The sequence below is a fragment of the Neolamprologus brichardi genome, chromosome 5, assembly GCF_056152115.1.
Source record: "Neolamprologus brichardi isolate AB-2024 chromosome 5, ASM5615211v1, whole genome shotgun sequence".
Taxonomy (NCBI): Eukaryota; Metazoa; Chordata; class Actinopteri; order Cichliformes; family Cichlidae; genus Neolamprologus; species Neolamprologus brichardi.
The window spans coordinates 16,452,605-16,471,047 of record NC_142108.1 but is presented as its reverse complement, the minus strand read 5'-3'; the positions used below and the strand labels follow the sequence as shown (position 1 = coordinate 16,471,047).

At 37.6% G+C, this 18,443-nt stretch overlaps 1 protein-coding gene across 1 annotated transcript; it reads right to left on the bottom strand.

Moving 5' to 3' along the window:
* Positions 1–445: 445 nt before the first annotated feature.
* On the bottom strand, positions 446–17,060 carry LOC118453677 (uncharacterized). Its single transcript, XM_087841312.1, has 12 exons — positions 16,844–17,060; positions 16,437–16,730; positions 15,998–16,276; positions 15,476–15,769; positions 14,738–15,031; positions 13,049–13,129; positions 12,930–12,971; positions 11,864–11,968; positions 3,690–3,730; positions 3,499–3,565; positions 635–675; positions 446–544 (listed from the first exon to the last, which is right to left on the bottom strand). The coding sequence occupies exons 1-12, from the start codon at positions 16,908–16,910 to the stop codon at positions 446–448; spliced, it is 1,704 nt and encodes a 567-aa protein (XP_087697438.1). The 5' UTR covers positions 16,911–17,060.
* Between the last annotated feature and the right edge of the window lie 1,383 nt (positions 17,061–18,443).

The following is an 18,443-nucleotide window of genomic DNA, read 5'->3' as shown; positions in this document are numbered from 1 at the left end:
TTGATTTTCCTTCTTTTAAAGGTGGTGCCCTTATTAAGATCATTCTTAACAAGGTAGATAAACATATAGCAAGCTCCAGCATTTTTGCTGGCATTGCCCTTGTGAGGCACAGTAATGACAGTATATAAAAAAACCTCCATAATGTTCTACAGAACACATTTTGTAGAAAGCACAAATACTGCTTGAATAATACTCAATGCACTGGTGATACAAAGTTCTGGGCTGACACCAGAAAGCAAGCCATGCACTTACAAAGTATGATTGACCAGACTTGATTAATCTTTTGGAAATTATTGTCTTAAGTAGAAATATTATCCAGGTGAGATTGCTACAAAAAAAGAAAGAAAGAAAAATAGTTTCCTGTCTTATCAATATGGCTTAAATGTGTAATGACCTTTCAGTCTTATCTTCTGTTTTATCCCAATTCAATATTTTTTAATGTGTTTCAGTGTGGCTGTAGAGTGCTGTATGCCAGGTCTGATTTCATTGAAGGTGTTTCATCTGGCTCCTCAGGGATGCTGGAGTACAAGTGGTATAAGGAAGACTAGAAATAAAATAGAGCAAAAGTTATTTGCATCTGCATTTTCTCTGTAGTAAATACATTAAATGCTGAGGATGCACTTGTCTCACTTACACTCTCAGTTTGAGACTCTTGTCTTTTGAGTTGATTAGACCCTGTGAGTGAGACAGAATCAGAGTTACCTTTATTTCACTTCGTATTTCTATGCATAAAAATCTAATGTGTCTGAAATAGGAAAAGGTCTGAGGAGTTTACCATAAAGCAAAATTATTGGGTTAGCAAGGTAAGTTGAATGTAAAGCAGGAGATTTTAGTGTCACAAAAGTGGATCTCTTTTTACCAACTACATCGCTATGGTAACCTATAATGAACACATTACCTGGTCCAGACCAGTCTATGTTAGAACTTTTGACTTAAAATTGGGTGGAAATGACATATTTTCACTAATTCTTGTTTTTATAATATCCAGTAAGTGCAATATCAATTCACTACTGAAGGAATAAATTTGATATAAACAACATGTAGAAAACAGCAGTAAATAAAGCCCAGCAAACTTCATGTCACATTGTCATGGCAAGTATTCATATTCAGATGGTGAAATAGAAAATATCTATTTTTTTTATGCTTGGTCCTATTCTTTTAACAAACTTCTGTTTTGAAACTGTTGTAATTGCAGCTACTAGAACACAGATTAGAAAAGTGATCAGTTACATTTGTAGACTGTTTATCACAGGGAATATCTACTTGATCACTAAAATAATTTCACATTTATTTGGTGACACTACAATTTCCATGTCTCTTTATTGTTTAATCTCATATATATATATATATATATATATATATATATATATATATATATATACACAGGGTGGGCCATTTGTATGGATACACCGTAATAACATGGGAATGGTTGGTGATATTAAAGTCCTGTTTGTGGCACATTAGTATATGTGAGATAACACAATTTCGATCCGCTCCTCACGTGTTAACCTCTTCGACATGTCAATGGCTGTGAACAAAGAGAAACTTGCAAATAACTCATGAAAGAATAAAGTTACGTTGAAATCAAGCACACCATTGTTTTTCTTGTGACATTACCAATAGGTTTTATGTGTCACATGGCCCTCTTCCTATTGAAAAAACAAAAGTTGTATCCAAGATGGCCGACTTCTAAATGGCCACAATGGTCACCACCCATCTTGAGGAGTTTGCCCCCTCACATATACTTTAATATTAATATCACCAACCATTCCCGTGTTATTACGGTGTATCCATATAAATGGCCCACCCTGTATGTATATACGTACACATGCACATATGCACCACATATGCAACCATAAATAACCAATCTACATCTTATATACATAATATTCAGGATGACAGAAATGAAATGAATATCGCAGAATGTGCAAAAGGTGCAGTCGGGAATGAAGGTAGAGTAGACAGTGAGACAGAGTGAGAGAGAGAGTTTTGAGATGTGGGAGTTTGGTGATGTTTAGCATGGAGTATCTAATTTGTGTGTTGTGTTGTTTCACGTAGTTAGTCTGTTGTGTAGTTGTTTTGTTTTGTGTGTGAGTGGTGGTACTAATGAATGTCACAAAGGGAATGTAAATGCTGTCTCTAGGTGAAAAAGAGGAGTGATACACCTCCTGTACCAGACCTCTAGGGTTTATCCCTGTGGTGTTCTCCTCTATATTCTGATGGACATAAAACTTTTTTTTTTTTTACTGGCACAAATAAATTTGTGGGACATCTTATTGTGAGACCTAATTGTTCTCTCATTTTAGTTATAGTAATATTTTTAAATGGTTGTACAAAATTTTAAAAACACCAGTTGTATTGGCTGCATTTTTAGATAACTAGTTGTATATGTTTACAAAATATGCACATAAGTTTTCAAAATGTACAATTTATATTTTCATTTCAAGTTATAAAAATAATTTACTTAACAGATCTGTGGTTTTTACAGTAAAAAATGTTACTAGGATTTTATGTTTTTTTGTGTGATTTCAGATCAGTTGTGTTAACACAGTATGTCAATGAAAAAACAACTAAAAATAAAATGAAGCAATTTGAACGTGAAATACAAATGTAAAATCAAAAGGAGTCAAAACTGGCTCATTATATTTTGGGCCTCAGAGGGTCCAACCCAACAAATCATGAAAAATTAGGTTTAAATTTGTGTTCATGACAGTGCAAATTTCTGACAGTTTGTGTAAATTTAAGCATGTAACAATTAGATTTTTTTTTAACAAAAAAACTGAAACTTAAGTTAGACTTGTGTTTGTAAAGCAACCACCCCATGTTGTGTAGCTTTCTGGATTTTATACTTATTGGGCTACATACCTATTTATTATACAGGCTATACAGTAAAATCAAAATTTACAGGAAAATCATGTTTTATGTAACTAAAGTGTTTAATTATATGGGCTAGAGAAAATAATTAAGTTATGGACTATATTTATATGAAAAGCATGCACTTACTGCATTTGAATCATTTCAACCATACATGACCACCTGCATATATGTTTGAAAACAGGGGCTTTTCAAACATATGCTGGTGGACACCTGCATATATGTGACTCCCCCCCCCCCCCCAATTTGATTTCCTTACCACCCTAAGAACATTCCTCTAGATCCGCCCCTGTGGGTTATAAGCAATGTCGCAAGTTTTGTGAGGTGCTTTTGTGATATTTAATAGATAGGATTTTATTTTTTTCTCTGCAATATCTGATCCAGTAATTTACGTCAGGATCGGACTGATACCCATACTGTATATCGAATCGGTCCATCTCTAGTTTCTTGGTTTGTAGTATACCCCTCTGATATTCATGCACTAAGATGGTGTTTATTTTTTTAAATGCTTTGCACATTAAATTTTATCATTTTGGTTTATCATCAAAATAATGTAACTTGTTATACAACTGTAACAAAATGCAGACCAAAATTTAAAAAGGGAAACAAAAAGGCATAGCTTACCTTTAGGTGGGTCATCACCAGGGACCAAACTGGTCATATTGAAGGCTTCAGTATCATTTGGAGACATCTTGTTTGATAAGAAGAGAAGAAAAGGAGTAAGAGGAGAAGTCATGAATGACCTGTAATTAAGAACCTGAATTATTAGTAGATAAAGGGAATTTTATTAAAACAAAAAAGAAAAAGAAAAGTACCCATCCTCCTCGGTCAGTTTTTTTTGTGCTTGAAAAATTATCTACAACAAAAGGCAAAACTAAAATCAGTATAAAAACTACCACACAGGGGGACAAAAAGACAACACTCAAGGACATCCTATTAAACACAATACCAGAAATAATTAAAGAATAAATATTTTATTAATTAAAGTCATAGTGGATTTGACAGTGATGTTACATCACGGAGAAAAAGAAAAGCATTAATTGTCAAGTGATTTTTAGTTAATACATACTAAAGTGTTCTCTGCTTTAATCCCAAACAGCAATCTGTCATTAAGCTTCTCTCATACCTTTTTTGTCCAGCATTTTGAGTTCATTTTGTATTTTTGCTTTCTTATATTATATTGAAAATATGTTCTTTTGTTGGTATTATCACATAGTTTTAAGTTGAGTTTTATTTTAGTTCAGGTTTTCCTGTATGTCGCCTTGTGTGAGTCTGTTCTGATCTTCTGTGTAAGTATGTCATGTATTTCTTGTCTGCGTGTTTTCATGTTGTCAAGCCTGTGTTGTCATGTTTATGTCTCTCGATGTTTCCTGTTTTATTTTGAAAGTCTTGTGTTTCTATGTTCAGTGTGCTTAGTTTTACACTGTCATTATGGTCATTTCAGTCAGTTGTATCCCCATGTGTTTCCACTTCCCTTGATCACCTCCTGTGTGTATTTAAGTCCTCTGTCTTCCTTTGTTCAAGTTCAAGTTCAAGTTCAAATTTTATTCGCCACATGCAGTGGCAGGTTGCCCTGCAGTGGAATGAACCCGCCCCCCGACCTTACACACACAACACAGACATCACATGGGGATACAAGTCAGAGAACGGTTGCAATACAGAAAAAACCACTGAAATGGACATTACAATGGGAAAAGTACAAGAGGAAAAAAAGAGACCTCTACTCATGCTGGGCTACAGGAGGACAGCATGAGAACAGGAAACAAAAAAACTCCTCTGCACAGAAAAGCACATAAATGTCCACAGCACAACATTATAGAGCACGTGACCAGCAACAGGGTTGGGTAGGGGATAAGGAGTAATCCCAGGCAACACAGCAGCCATCCTGCCACTGCACCGACTCGCCAGCGCGGGCCCAGACCCGCCTCGTGTTTCCAGGAGGTAACAAGCATCGAAGGCGTTGGAAAGGGAAGGGGAGATGAGTGAGTGCTTATCAGTGTAAGTGTGTGTGTGTGCGTGTCCATAATTCAGCTGAGACAGTGTCCTTCGCCCTATCAGGCTAAGTAAACAGTCCTCCAGCCAACCCAGGTGGCCTTGCATGGGATGGGGAGAGTAGTCATCACACAGTCGTTATCAGGGAGTGTTTGTCCGGCTTCAGCCTTGGGCCTGCAGCTGGCGCCGTGGTGGTGTCTGCATTGTGATCCCGAATTTGTTGATTTTGTTGATTTTCTTGTCATGCGAGCAGCTCACGAGAATTTTCAAAGCTGATCTTTAACACTCTGATGCTGGTCTCTCGATCTCCCGTTGGAGAGCCGCGAGCCTCCCCATGATGGTATCAAACTTCTGATCCGTGGTGTTGTCATTCTTTTGATTCTGAGACCTCACAACTGCAGTGATCCGTTCTGTGATGTGATCCAACTTTCGCTCAAAGGTCTCATTTTGAGCAGGGCCCTCTCTGATGTATCCCACCATACGCTCAATGGTGTTGTTTTGAGCCTTCACAGCAGCTGTAAGCGTCTCCAAGGTGTTAACCATGCTGCGTTCGTTGTGAGAGGTCGCGACTCGTCCCGTCGCTTCGATTCCAGCGGGCAGCCTTGGGGGGGTTTGCACAGCCGGTTCCGCTCTCTCAATTCTCCGATAAGTCAGGGCCATGCCAGCTCCGATCAGCAAGAACCCTGTTATCATGGTTCCGAATAGGTAGATATCTTCAGCGTCCTCGATCGACAGTCCCGCCAGGCACATGACTCTCCAGTTCTGCCACCCGTCCATCGTGTATCCGGCAGGGAAAGTCCCTCCAGGGCACTCGGGCTCTCCCGAGCCCAGACTTCTCGTTGAGAAGAGGGTGTCAATAGCATTCAGAGACCAGTTGATCAAATCCATAATTCTCTTTTAGGTTTTAGAGAACAACAGTGAGAGACTGTTCCAGGGAAAGTAATGCACATGAGACAGACAAGGACACAGAGGCTAAGCAGGGAAGATAAGGGTAAGGAGGAGAGGAGAAAAGTGCGACCGCCTTCGCTGAGAGCCAAACGAGAAGTTGTTCAGTGTCAGGTCGTCTGTATTATTCATGATTCTAGTTCATGTTGGTATTTCATAGTTTATTTCATGCTCCTGCTCAAAATCATTTTCATAGTTGTCATAGTGTTTCCTTGTTTTTTCCCGTTTAGGTTTTAGTTTAGCTCTCACCACTGTTCATATTTTTTTTGTTTTGCATTCTTGTTATCAGCCCTAATAAAGGCTCGCCTTTTATTTAAAGCTCAGTACCGTCTCCTCTCCTGCATTTGGGTCCATTTCACAAACACACCAGCATACCTCACCGTGACATGTTTGCATCCATCCAAACAGGCATGAGAAAAAACCCTGTCATTTTGTGGCAGCTGTCAATTGACTCTGGAAGCAGAATACTACTTGAAATCTATATGGGGATAGGCATTCTCATGGGTGTGTGATAGGGTGGGCAGATTGAGCCAAATATCGATAATATCGATACTAACACTGGTATCAGTATTGGACTGATACAAATGCAATTGGATCATAGGTTGCTTCTATTCAGTATGCATGCACCCCACTGTTAAATACATTTTTACTATATATTTTTTAAATTAAAAAATATACTTCAAACATGCACTATGAAAAATATTTAAACCATTCTCTGTTCTGTCATGTCAATTCTTTTTAGCACATTTAAACAACAGAAGCTGACACAAAGTATTTTGAAGATGGGCACATTTACATTCCAGCTCTCTAAGAAACACAGTATTAATATATTAGAAAAGCTAAAAGTATGGTTTTTACTGTGTTAACTAATTATTGTGTTTAGTAAAAGTCAGAGCACTTTTTTATTGCTTGATTGATAGATACATAACAACACTGGGAAGGCTAAGGGCAGGTACAAAATGGACATATAGAAAGGACATAGCAAGAGGGAGATTGCGACACTTGACAGTGGTAGACGGACAATAAATGCATGAGCGCAAATGAGGGAACAAAACACAAGTGGAATTCAGCTGAACGTAATCTAACTAACAAGCAACACGTTCTCACTCCCAAAGCGTAACATTTTATGCTAGGCGACAAATTGTCATCATATTACATTTCCGGGCACCCAACACATTCCTAAATGAAGAGATTGGAAAAATGAGGAAATATGAGAACCGTTTGCACTCAATCTACACGTTTGCTCTTTTTCTTAAAATCACTTGGGAAAACACTATTTAACATCATTAAAGTGCTGGTTAAGTTTACGAATAAGGTTATGGTTAGGGATAAGGTTAGGTTTAGGGCTGGAATACAGGGCTGGAACGTCTATTACCGTGGGACCGTCATTCCACTGAATTTCATCCATAACCCGGTGCATACCTCGCGTTCCTCAGGAGCGCCGCGGGACGTGACAAAACATCTGGATGTTACGCCTCGAGAGTGAGAAAGGGCTGCTAATGAGACAGCGGGAAACAAAATTAAACATGACGCACACCAGACAGGAGACTATAAAAGTAAAACAAGAAGTAGGAGAAACACACACTGAGACACAGACTGACTAAACCCAGGGGACAGAGGGAGGAGAGAGAGGGTGATGGAGTGAAAGATGAGAGAGACGCACACAGTGGCACAACTGGGAAAACAGAAAACAAGGCAAACAAGTAAATAGGACTGACTTAACCTGGAGATGCTGAGGGAAGGACACAGAGACAAGACAAAGACATGAATGGGGCCAATTACCAACCAAGACAACCTAAACTAGAAATACTGATAAACCTGAGCACAAGCAAACTGAACTGTGAAACATAAGACACACAGAGAACATAAGAATGAATAAACAAGACTCAAAACTCTAACAGAAAACACTGGGTCAACAACCCAGGTACCCTAACACGATAATGCATCTCATAAATCATGATACACTGTTCTCCCCTACATAAGATCTCTTTAAAGATTAAAAGTATTAGTACTGGCACTACTACTGTTAATTTACCTGGTATCGGACTGATACCAAAATTTGCAGTATTGCACAGCACTAGTGTGTGAACAATTACTAAAGCTTGTCAAGCTGAGAGGCCTGGCGTTTGCAACTAGCTGTCTTTTCATTGTAGACAAACGTCTGGTCCTTGACAGGACTAGTGTGCTAGACAAGTTAACACTGACTGTGCTTTCATTGGCCACTTTGGCCTATGATGTAAGAAATCTTTAATAACTCCTTTAAGGTGTTGAAAGTTTTAATGATAGAGAAGGGAATGCCTGTCATGTCCAGCCAATCGGTTGGAGGTTCCATCAAGACTTTTAGATTAATATCTCGGAGTAATCACTTAGTTGACCAAATGTACGGAGTTTAACTGTTTATGTTTACTTACTTTTTTCATTGATGTTTAATCTCATTGTACATATTGGCAGTTAACCACGTCACAGAGTTCTTGTGCTGTTAATTCAGCTCAGATTATTTTTTAATATAGATATATTTGATACACGTTAAAATCAGGATCATCACAGCTGATCATTTTTAACTAATAGTAAATATAATAATAATAATAATAATAATGGATTGCATTTATATAGCGCTTTTCGGGCCGGTTCCGGCAACCTTCCGGTTACAAGACGAACTGCCTACTCTTTGAGCCACGATAGTTAGATAACGATTACGGTGGCCCTGAGAGGCCAAACGGACTGCAACTTCAGAAAACACTTGCAAAAAGAAAAAAGCTGCAAAAAGAAAAATGCTGCAAAAAGAAAAACACTTGCAAAAAGAAAAACGCTGCAAAAAGAAAAACACTGCAAAAAAAAAAAATGCTGCAAAAAGAAAAACACTGCAAAAAGAAAAATGCTGCAAAAAGAAAAACGCTGCAAAAGCACACAAAACACAACGGAAATAGGAAAAAATACAACGGAAATGTTTCTGGGGAGACAATAACCGGACGGACCAGTTGCACGAACCAAAACATGCTAACAAGTGCACTGGGACTGGGAGACACTTCAAAGAAGTGGAAGCAGAGCGGCCAAAGAGTAAACTTTCAAAAGTAAGTTCTGAATATTATGTCACTTATTTATGTGCAAATGTTTAATAATGAGGAACATTAAAACATTACTGTTGGCCACATGCCGGCAAAGTTATGTGACATTAGCGATGTTTGTACTTTCAGCGTTTACTTTGTTTTAAAGTCTTTACTTTATACGCCGTTCGATAGTCGACCTTAATCTTACAGAGAATGTGATGATTTTATGGATAATTAAAGTCAGTCATATATCCACAAACACAACAAGCTGAAAGTCAGTGATGCTGCTCGGTTTGCAGTCCTGAATATCATGGCACAAGCAGGATTCACTGCACTGTTAATGTTAGCTATGTTATATTGCTTCCTCTGTTCGGTGGTGTCGAGCCAAACGGACTTTAACGTGTGTTTGAACGAGCTGACAGTTCACTCGTTAAGCTGAAAGAAAGATGCTTTAATTACAGGAGTCACACATGTGTCCACTGTACCAGCTGGGAACTCTTCTTGTTTAGCACTCCTAATAACACAAACACTAAATCCTCCTGTTTGTAGCAGTGTAAACACCTGAGACTGTCACCTGTCTGTCTGTCCTGCACTCTCTCTCTGTTTCTTTCTCTCTGATTGTGGAATAAAAGTATGAACATGTGTTTATAAGTTACACTTGTGTTTGAATCCTGCAGCTTATCACACATTTGATTTCCATGTGTGACGACTGCAAGTGTCCAGAGTGAGGACAGACTGAGGGACCCACTGCTGCACATCATCTGTGAGGCTTTGCACCCCTGATGATCCACCAGGACAAACTCAGCAGTGTGTGAGGAAGAGGAGGAGGAAGAGCCAGCAGCAGCTGACAGATGGAGAGAATAGACAGACTGTTCCCTGTTTGTGAATGACTGCTAGGAAAGTTTAACATAACTAATTGTCTGTCCTGAATCAGTCTTATTAGGTAATGTTCAAATAATTTTATCATTCCAGTGTTTTCAGTGTGGGAGAAAGTACTCAGGGCCTTCAAGTTACACACTGTGAAAGGCAGCAACAAGTTTAATGTTCAGAAACCTAAAGTATGTATCAGCAGCAGAATGGAGCTAAAAATAATTGTTTGTTTCAGTTCTATGAAGCTTTGAGTATTTTGGATTAGTAGCACTGCTGTGTTTGTTGCATCATATCGCTGTAATTGTTTATATGCTTTATATATTCTGAGGTAAGTTGATCTATAGTGTTACATCATATTCTATAAGGATGTTATGTGTTTGGATACTTTCTGCCCAGTTTGACCCATTTAACAGAAGTCAGCCTATTTAAGGCTCTGATATCTATTCTGTATGACTTAAAGCAGTTATGACATGGTCTGATTTTCTCACCCAATAAAGGAATATTTCATATATCAGTCTACTCTTCATTCTATCAGACACAGTTATCACAGCTCGTACATTTGCTTCTTCCACACATATATAAGCATTGAGCCAAATTTAGTAATGCCAACATATTAAAAGAACAATATTTGTCTCTTATATATAATACATCTATATATACACTGTCACAGATACTTGTCTTTAAGTGAAGATTTAAGGTGATAGGAAATATAAATAAATGCAACTTGAATCCTAACTGAAGCTCAGTGTTTGGCACAGAGTTCATGTTCACTGCTGTAATAACTAATAATGATTAATATAATATTTTCCATATTATATTTACATTACTAAAGTAAGAGATGACTTTAGTCTCATGAACAACATTAGCTATTTGTTATTTACTAGCTAATCTTAAATGACTGTTCAGAACAGAAATGAAGCCCAACAATCATGTTTTACAGTCCTGTGGTCTCAGCCTCAGATACTTATCAAATCACACAAAGCTCATGTAGAAACAAATGTACAAAATATGTTCTCCTTCATTTCTGTCAAACAAAGCTGTATGAAATGTTTCCAGCTGTTAGTATCATGGTTGCTAGGCAACCTGGGCAGCGCAACGGAGGCTAGAGGACCGTTAAGGCTGCGTACTTTAAGGCTGCAGACCCTGAATTGGGAAACAGTCCCTGAATTGGGATACAACCATACATACATGTTTTGGTTCGTGCAACTGGTCCGTCCGGTTATTGTCTCCCCAGAAACATTTCCGTTGTCTTTTTTCCTATTTCCGTTGTGCTTTGTGTGCTTTTGCAGCGTTTTTCTTTTTGCAGCATTTTTCTTTTTGCAGCATTTTTCTTTTTGCAGCGTTTTTCTTTTTGCAGCGTTTTTCTTTTTGCAGCATTTTTCTTTTTGCAAGTGTTTTTCTTTTTGCAGCATTTTTCTTTTTGCAAGTGTTTTTCTTTTTGCAGCATTTATCTTTTTGCAAGTGTTTTTCTTTTTGCAGCATTTTTCTTTTTGCAGCGTTTTTCTTTTTGCAAGTGTTTTCTGAAGTTGCAGTCCGTTTGGTCTCTCAGGGCCACCGTAAACGATAGCAGTATTAACATTTTACAATTCTACAGACAGGAAGGAGTGCAGAGAGGTGAAGACTACCAAGGAGAGAGCAGCAAAAGAGCGGTATGTTTTAATCTGGTCCAATTTACCAAAGATAGGGTTTGTTAAACAATAAGGGAGGCTTTAATTAATTTTTTTTTAAATTAATTAATAGATTATTTATTCATTCACGGGACAGGAGGAGTATATCTTTGTTTTTCTTCCTCTAAAAGTCACCACACACCGTCAGGATGTGACATCAATAGAGTAACAGCTAGATTAATATATTCACCGGTGTGTTGAAGCTGTGAGTGTTGGTGCGGAGCAGCTGAAACATAATGCTGAGTCTTAAGGAGGAATAAGAAAATTGTGGGAAAGCGTGTAAGTATGTAAGAGAAGTAAAAGATATGGAGGTCAGAAATCAGTCGGTTTATGAACAGAACGGTGGTGGAGCTGGTCAGTGTATATATTGTGTATAAACTTTTTAGAATATAGTGTGATCAGAAATACTTCAGACTGTAGAAAAGGTTTGAGGCTTTACATGACATAAGGAATTGTTACTATCCTTACCATTTCTTCTTTTCACACAGACAAGAGCCATTCCCAGTGAGATGATGCCCACGATTACACCAAAACCAGTAACAACTACAGGTAGAAGTTTAAGAGCAGAAGGTACTAGAAAAGCACAGACCACAAACAAGTGTCAGTCTTACTTCCCATTCTGGTGGAAGTAACTGAGAAAGACATTTACTGTTAAAAAGCAACAAATCTCTTATTTATTTTTCTCCATTAACACCACAGCAGTTATCAAGAAAGCACAAAAGCGTCTCCAATCCCTCAGGAGACTCAGGAAAGCAGGACTCTCCATACTTCACCTCACAACTTTCTATAGAGGCACCATTGAAAACATCCTGACGCAAAGTTTTACAGCTTGGTTTGGCAGCCGCAAGTCCTACGAGAAGCGCCAACTTAATAGGATTGTTAAGACTGCCACGAGGATTGTTGGTGCCCCCTCTCTCATCAGCATCACCTGCAGAACCACCAGGATGCTGGAAGGGTTCTTTGCACAAGCCGTGAGACTGATAAATGGACTGTGCCCCCTCCCCACCCACACAGCCATTCACACAGCTACACTGTAAGATCAACAAGCAGACTGTGTTGCCCCTATCCACACACGCACGCACACACACACACACACACACACACACACACACACACACACAATACACTCCCCAGATACACACACTACCTAATTTACCCATCATCTTCTGTGAAAGGACTGCTGCTATCAACCCGAATGAATGTGACTGGAGTTTGTTATAGAACTTAGATTTTATGCTATTTATGCCTTTTTTTTACTGTTCTTTTTTAAACTCATTCTTTTTAATCTGTATTTTTTCTCTTTAAACTGTATTGCTTATTGCACTGTAGAGGCTGGTGAGAAACAGTATTTTGTTTCAGGCTGAGTAACACCATACGAAATGACAATAAACTTGTTGAGTCTTTAGTCTTATTTTACAGTCTTGAGAGCAGCAAAGTATGCTGAATGACATGTAGGAAAAGAACAAACATCACTGATATGCAAAGCAAAACCCTTCTAGTATGATGAATACACGGTTTAAGAAAATTCGCTCACCTGAAGATGTCCTTGGTGTGGTCAGAGAAGAAGTAGTCTCCACTGAAATGAATATCTCCAAATGTCAAAAAAGCACCACAGCAATTGACCTGGGCATTTCTCACTTGTAAAAATCTTACCAATCGTTGTGTTTCTCCTGATTGTGTGACTTGTAAAGTCCATAGATGGGGGAGGAGCAGAGGTCAAAGTGTTTTTTTCAGCTGCAATAAAAGAAGATTGTGTAGTGATTGTTTCACTATTTGAGTTTCTTGTGGATTCACCACAAAAGGCATTTTTCTTCCACTACTGCAATACTGCCATACAACAGCTCAGTGTCAATGTTTTACACTTAGCCCTACAACACTTGTCTTTAATACTGATTGAGTGATTATAAAAAACTCTCGACACAGCCTTTGCATCGATGCTTCCTTTAACACGCGGCTCTGTAGTGCTCCGATGTATTAAACTAAGTAAACACAACTAGAACAAGACCTGCAATACAAAAGTATTTAGAAGCAGTGTGTGAATAAAAGGTTTGACAACATTGATCCCACCCACACACTGATAACACAATAGGAACAGTGATGATGACGCTGACACAATTTAACATGGAGCCGGAGTTTGTTTATGCGCAAGTGGCGTTACCGAGACAGTGAGGTCAAGGTGAGTGAAACAAAATGTGTCTCTAACGTCAAAACAGCAGCAAAGTTCCTGTAATCACCATTAAAACCTTTACTTTAGCGTGAGTCCGTCATCAAAGCACCTGATCAACAAACTCCGACGTGAAGAAAAGCAAACTCTTCAGCTGCTCCATCCACTGCTATTTTTTTTTAAACAAAGAAAAAAATCTGCAGTAAACCTCCAAAAGTAGTATTAAAATATGCAGACGAACTGAGTCTGAGACCAGACTGGTTAAATCATACAGCTTGCTGAAGGCTGAAGGTAACAGTCTTATTGTACATGGGAGTGGTATCTGCAGCAAACATGGGCTAAACCATATTAACCTGAAGACTCTTGTAACATTTTTCGCACTGAAAGTGAAATCATATCAGATAATGTGCTAATTAAACTGCATTAATATTGAAAAACATAGCAAAAAAACTTTTTTAACAACCTAATAAAAATATAAATGGGCATTTAAACTCTGATCCACTGACCTGAGAGTTGTTAGGTTGGACACTGAATTATTATTAATATTTATTATTAACATCTAGACCATTGTATCATTTTGTGCCTTAGTTTAGATTACATATATATCTTGCTTTGTTTAATTGGACCTTTGACTATATTTTCAATTATTTATACTTTTTACAATTTAAGATAAAGCTTTCTTAAAATACATTGTATATAAATATACACACAAACACACTCACACATTCACACACACACACACACACACACACACATATATATATATATATAATTTAAATATGAATTACAAATACGAGTTTTTGACAGATCTTATACGCAGTAAATTTTGCAATTTCTAATATGGAAGCTCACTGAATTACTAAAATAATCGGTAGCTGAAGCCCTATAATATTGTTTTGCTGTCATCTGACGTCAGTGGATAACACATAATGCACTGTAAATACATCCATCAATACTCAAAATTCTGCTTCCTGGACGGACTTAAATTAATTCAAGAAATAGGCAGTTTATTCAAGGATGGAAATATGTATCACTGCCTAAAATCTTGTAGATTACATTATTAAAGGTAAACAGAACCTTATAAACATCAGGCTTTAGCTTCCCTTTTTGGTTTTGTAGAAATAAATGCACATCCTGTAATGAGGTACAATAGAGAGCAGCACATTGTGATCACTTACTTTGTATGTTAATGAAGGATATGTTACTGTGAGGAGACTGGTATTGTCCCCCTTTATGCTGTGACATGTAAAAACATGCCACTTCCACCTCAGCCGGTGAACTCTGCTGTGCCATAGAGAGGAGCTCAGTTCCTGTCAGTGTCTGCTGACAGAAGGCGGAAGTAGATTTTCTTTTTCTCATAAAGTACAAAAAACACTGAGTCACAGAAACAGATGATGGAGTCTGACATTTCACTGTGACTGAGTCTGTTTCTGTGATCATCTGTGGATTCACTGTCAGCTCAGGTCGAGGAGCTAAAAATTTAAAGATTTCTCAAGTTAAATAAATAAATGTTCATTTATTTGAAAATAAAACCTAATAAGAGAAACTGCTTATGTATCTTATGCATATTTAAATTTTCCTCACTACAACAACCGACAAGTTGAGAGAAGTTGCTGGTTTTTTCTACAGATACTGTTGTCAGACATCCTCATATTAGTTCATTGCATTAGTATTTACTCACTTTCTATAATAGCTGTAATTTCTGACATGTTACTCAATGGAAATTTTATATAAAATAGATTTAGTCCTTAATTCAAACAAATGGCAGTTTATTTAAGAATGTAACATCAGTTACATGTAAATTAAAAACTTTATAAAAATCAGTTTTTAGTTTCATTCTTTGGTTTATAAAAGCTAAACTTTATGCACATACTGTACAGAGGTATACTATAGAGCCGCATGTTATGATCACTTACTTTGTATGCTGATGGAGGACGTGTTACTATGCAGAGACTTATGTGGTTCTCCTTTATGTTCTAATGTGTAAAAACATGTCACTTTGACCTCAGCAGGTGAACTCTGCTCTGCCATAGAGAGGAGCTCAGTTGCTGTCAGTGTCTGCTGACAGGAGATGGACGTAGATTTTCTTCCTCTCATAAAGTACAGAAAACACTGAGTCACAGAAACAGATGATGGAGTCTGACAGTTCACTGTGACTGAGTCTGTTTCTGTGATCATCATTGGATTCACTGTCAGTTCAGGCCGAGGAGCTAAAAATATAAAGATTTCTTTAGTTAAATAAGCAAATGCTTCATTTACTTAAAAATAAAATATATTAATAGAAACTGATCTGAGAGTTTTACTTTTTAAAATGATCAAGTCTGATACACAGGAACAATTTCCTCCTACAACCCTTAAGTTGAGAGCAGCTATGTTTTCTGTACTGATACTGTAGACAAACATCCTCACATTAGTGCACTTCAGCAGAATTTACTCACGTTGTATGTTGATGGGTGACATGCTGCTCTCTGGAGATTTAAGTATATAAAAGTAATAACAGGTCACTTCAGCTGTAAGAGGTGAACTTTGACGTGTCCATGACAGAAATTCAGACCCTGTCAGAGTTTGCAGACAAGGAGCTGCTTTATCAGTTTTATCTCCTGAAATGATGAAATAACACTGAGACACAGAAACAGATAATGGAGTCTGACAGTTCACTGTGACTGAGTCTGTCTCTGTGATCATCTGTGGATTCACTGTCAGTTCAGGCCGAGGATCTAAAAAATGGAAAAAATTGGTTGAATAAAATAAGCAAATGTTTAATTTATTTAAAATAAGATCTAATAATAGAAACTGTTCTGAGAGGGTTTTTTTTTTACATGGTTAAGTCTGATGCACATGAAAATGTTCCTCTTCACTCACAGCGTGATCACTTACTTTGTATGCTGATGGAATATTTGTTGCTGTGAGGAGACTGGTATTGTCCTCCTATATGCTGAGACATGTAAAGACATGTCACTTCAAACTCAGCAGGTGAACTCTGCTGTGCCATAGAGAGGAGCTCAGTTCCTGTAAGTGTCTGCTGACAGGAGATGGACGTAGATTTTCTTCTTCTCATGAAGTACAAAAAACACTCCGACACATTAACAGAAGATGGAGTCTGACAGTTCACTGTGACTGAGTCTGTTTCTGTGACCATCCGTGGATTCACTCTAAGTTTGGGACGGGGGGCTAAAAAAATGCAAACATTTCTCAAGTTAAATAAACCAAGGTTTTATTTACTTGGCAATAAAATTTAATAATAGAAACCACTCAGGGAGTACATTGCAGTAGCATTTACTCACTTTGTATTGTGATTGGTGACATGTTACTCACTGGAGATTTATATATATAAGTGTAATAACAGGTCATTTCAAGTGTAACAGGTGAACGTTGACGTGTCCATGACAGAAATTCAGACCCTGTGAGAGTCCGCAGACAAGGAGCTGTTCTGGCAGTTTTATCTCCTGAAATGATGAAATAACACTGAGACACAGGAACAGATGATGGAGTCTGACAGTTCACTGTGACTGAGTCTGTCTCTGTGATCTTCTGTGGGTTTACTGTCAGTTTAGGTGGACGAAGATCTGAAAAATTCAGGTACATGTTAGATTAATTAAGCACATTTGCATCTATAATATATATTTTATATTGTAGAATTATAATTATTACATTTTGATTTATAATTATTGCAAGCACTGAGATAATAACTAATCAACCCCATAATTACTATTGAAGCATATTATAAACTGTTCATGTACTTTTGTCACTCACTGTTTATGTTGATGGTGGATGGCTCGCTGTCAGGAGATGTATGTTTAAAAGTATCAATTTGTACAGTGTAAGAACATCTCACTTCAACCGCAGCTGGTAAACTCTTATGTGCAGTCTTCAAGAGCTCAGTCCCTGTCAGTGTCTGCACACAGGAGGAACCTTTGGACAGTTTCTGGCTTGCAATGTAGAAATCACACTGAGGCACAGAAACAGATGATGGAGTCTGACAGCTCAGTGTGACTGAGTCTGTCTCTGTGATTGCAGGTGGATTCACCATTAGTTCAGGCGGAAGACTGGCTGAAATTACATATAGACAGATTTTATTTTAAATAGTTTACATACGTATAAAAAGTTTTTAAGATGAGCAAAGCTGAGTTACTGTAGAAAAGCTCCAGAAAAATGGTAAATATCCCATACAGAGATAAAAAAACATGAAACTGAGACTAACCTTGTGCTTTAATTTCATGAAAAGAATCTGAAGAAGGAAAAACAAAATAGATTAAACAATAAAAAAAATTCAAAGTGTAAATTAGTTTTAGAAGTCTTATGTAAGAAAGAGAAACATGTTAATAACAACACCTGACAGCCATTATAAGTAAGCACATCTTAAGGAATAGATGGCATGAACAACAAATGAACCTGGTAAGAAGTTTAACTTACACATGAGAACGACTAGCAGCAGGAGATCAGCCATGATTAAAAGAACAATGTGAATGTGCAGAACAGACTACAGCAGTCTGACTGACTGCTTTGACTCTCACCTACATTAAATGTCATCAAGAGAACTTGCTTTCAGGAAAACCACAGCCTTCACTTTAACTGCCCACAGTGAGACACACTTCACATACTGTGAACCTGCAATGATACACTTGCAATGAACCCTCACCTGCAAAACTAGAACATGTTTAATTGACCCTTTTTGTAGGTACAGAACAGTTGACTGACTGAATGACAGGAAGACTAATACCTACATGCTTTATATCACCTATATCTTGTTATATACTGTACATGATTGTTTTTCAATGTTTTGGTGGAGGGTTGTTATCATGTTGGCCTGAATAGATTATTAATGAACTTTAAAGATGCTGTTACATATTTATTTAAACCTTCCATGGGATTTATAAACATGTC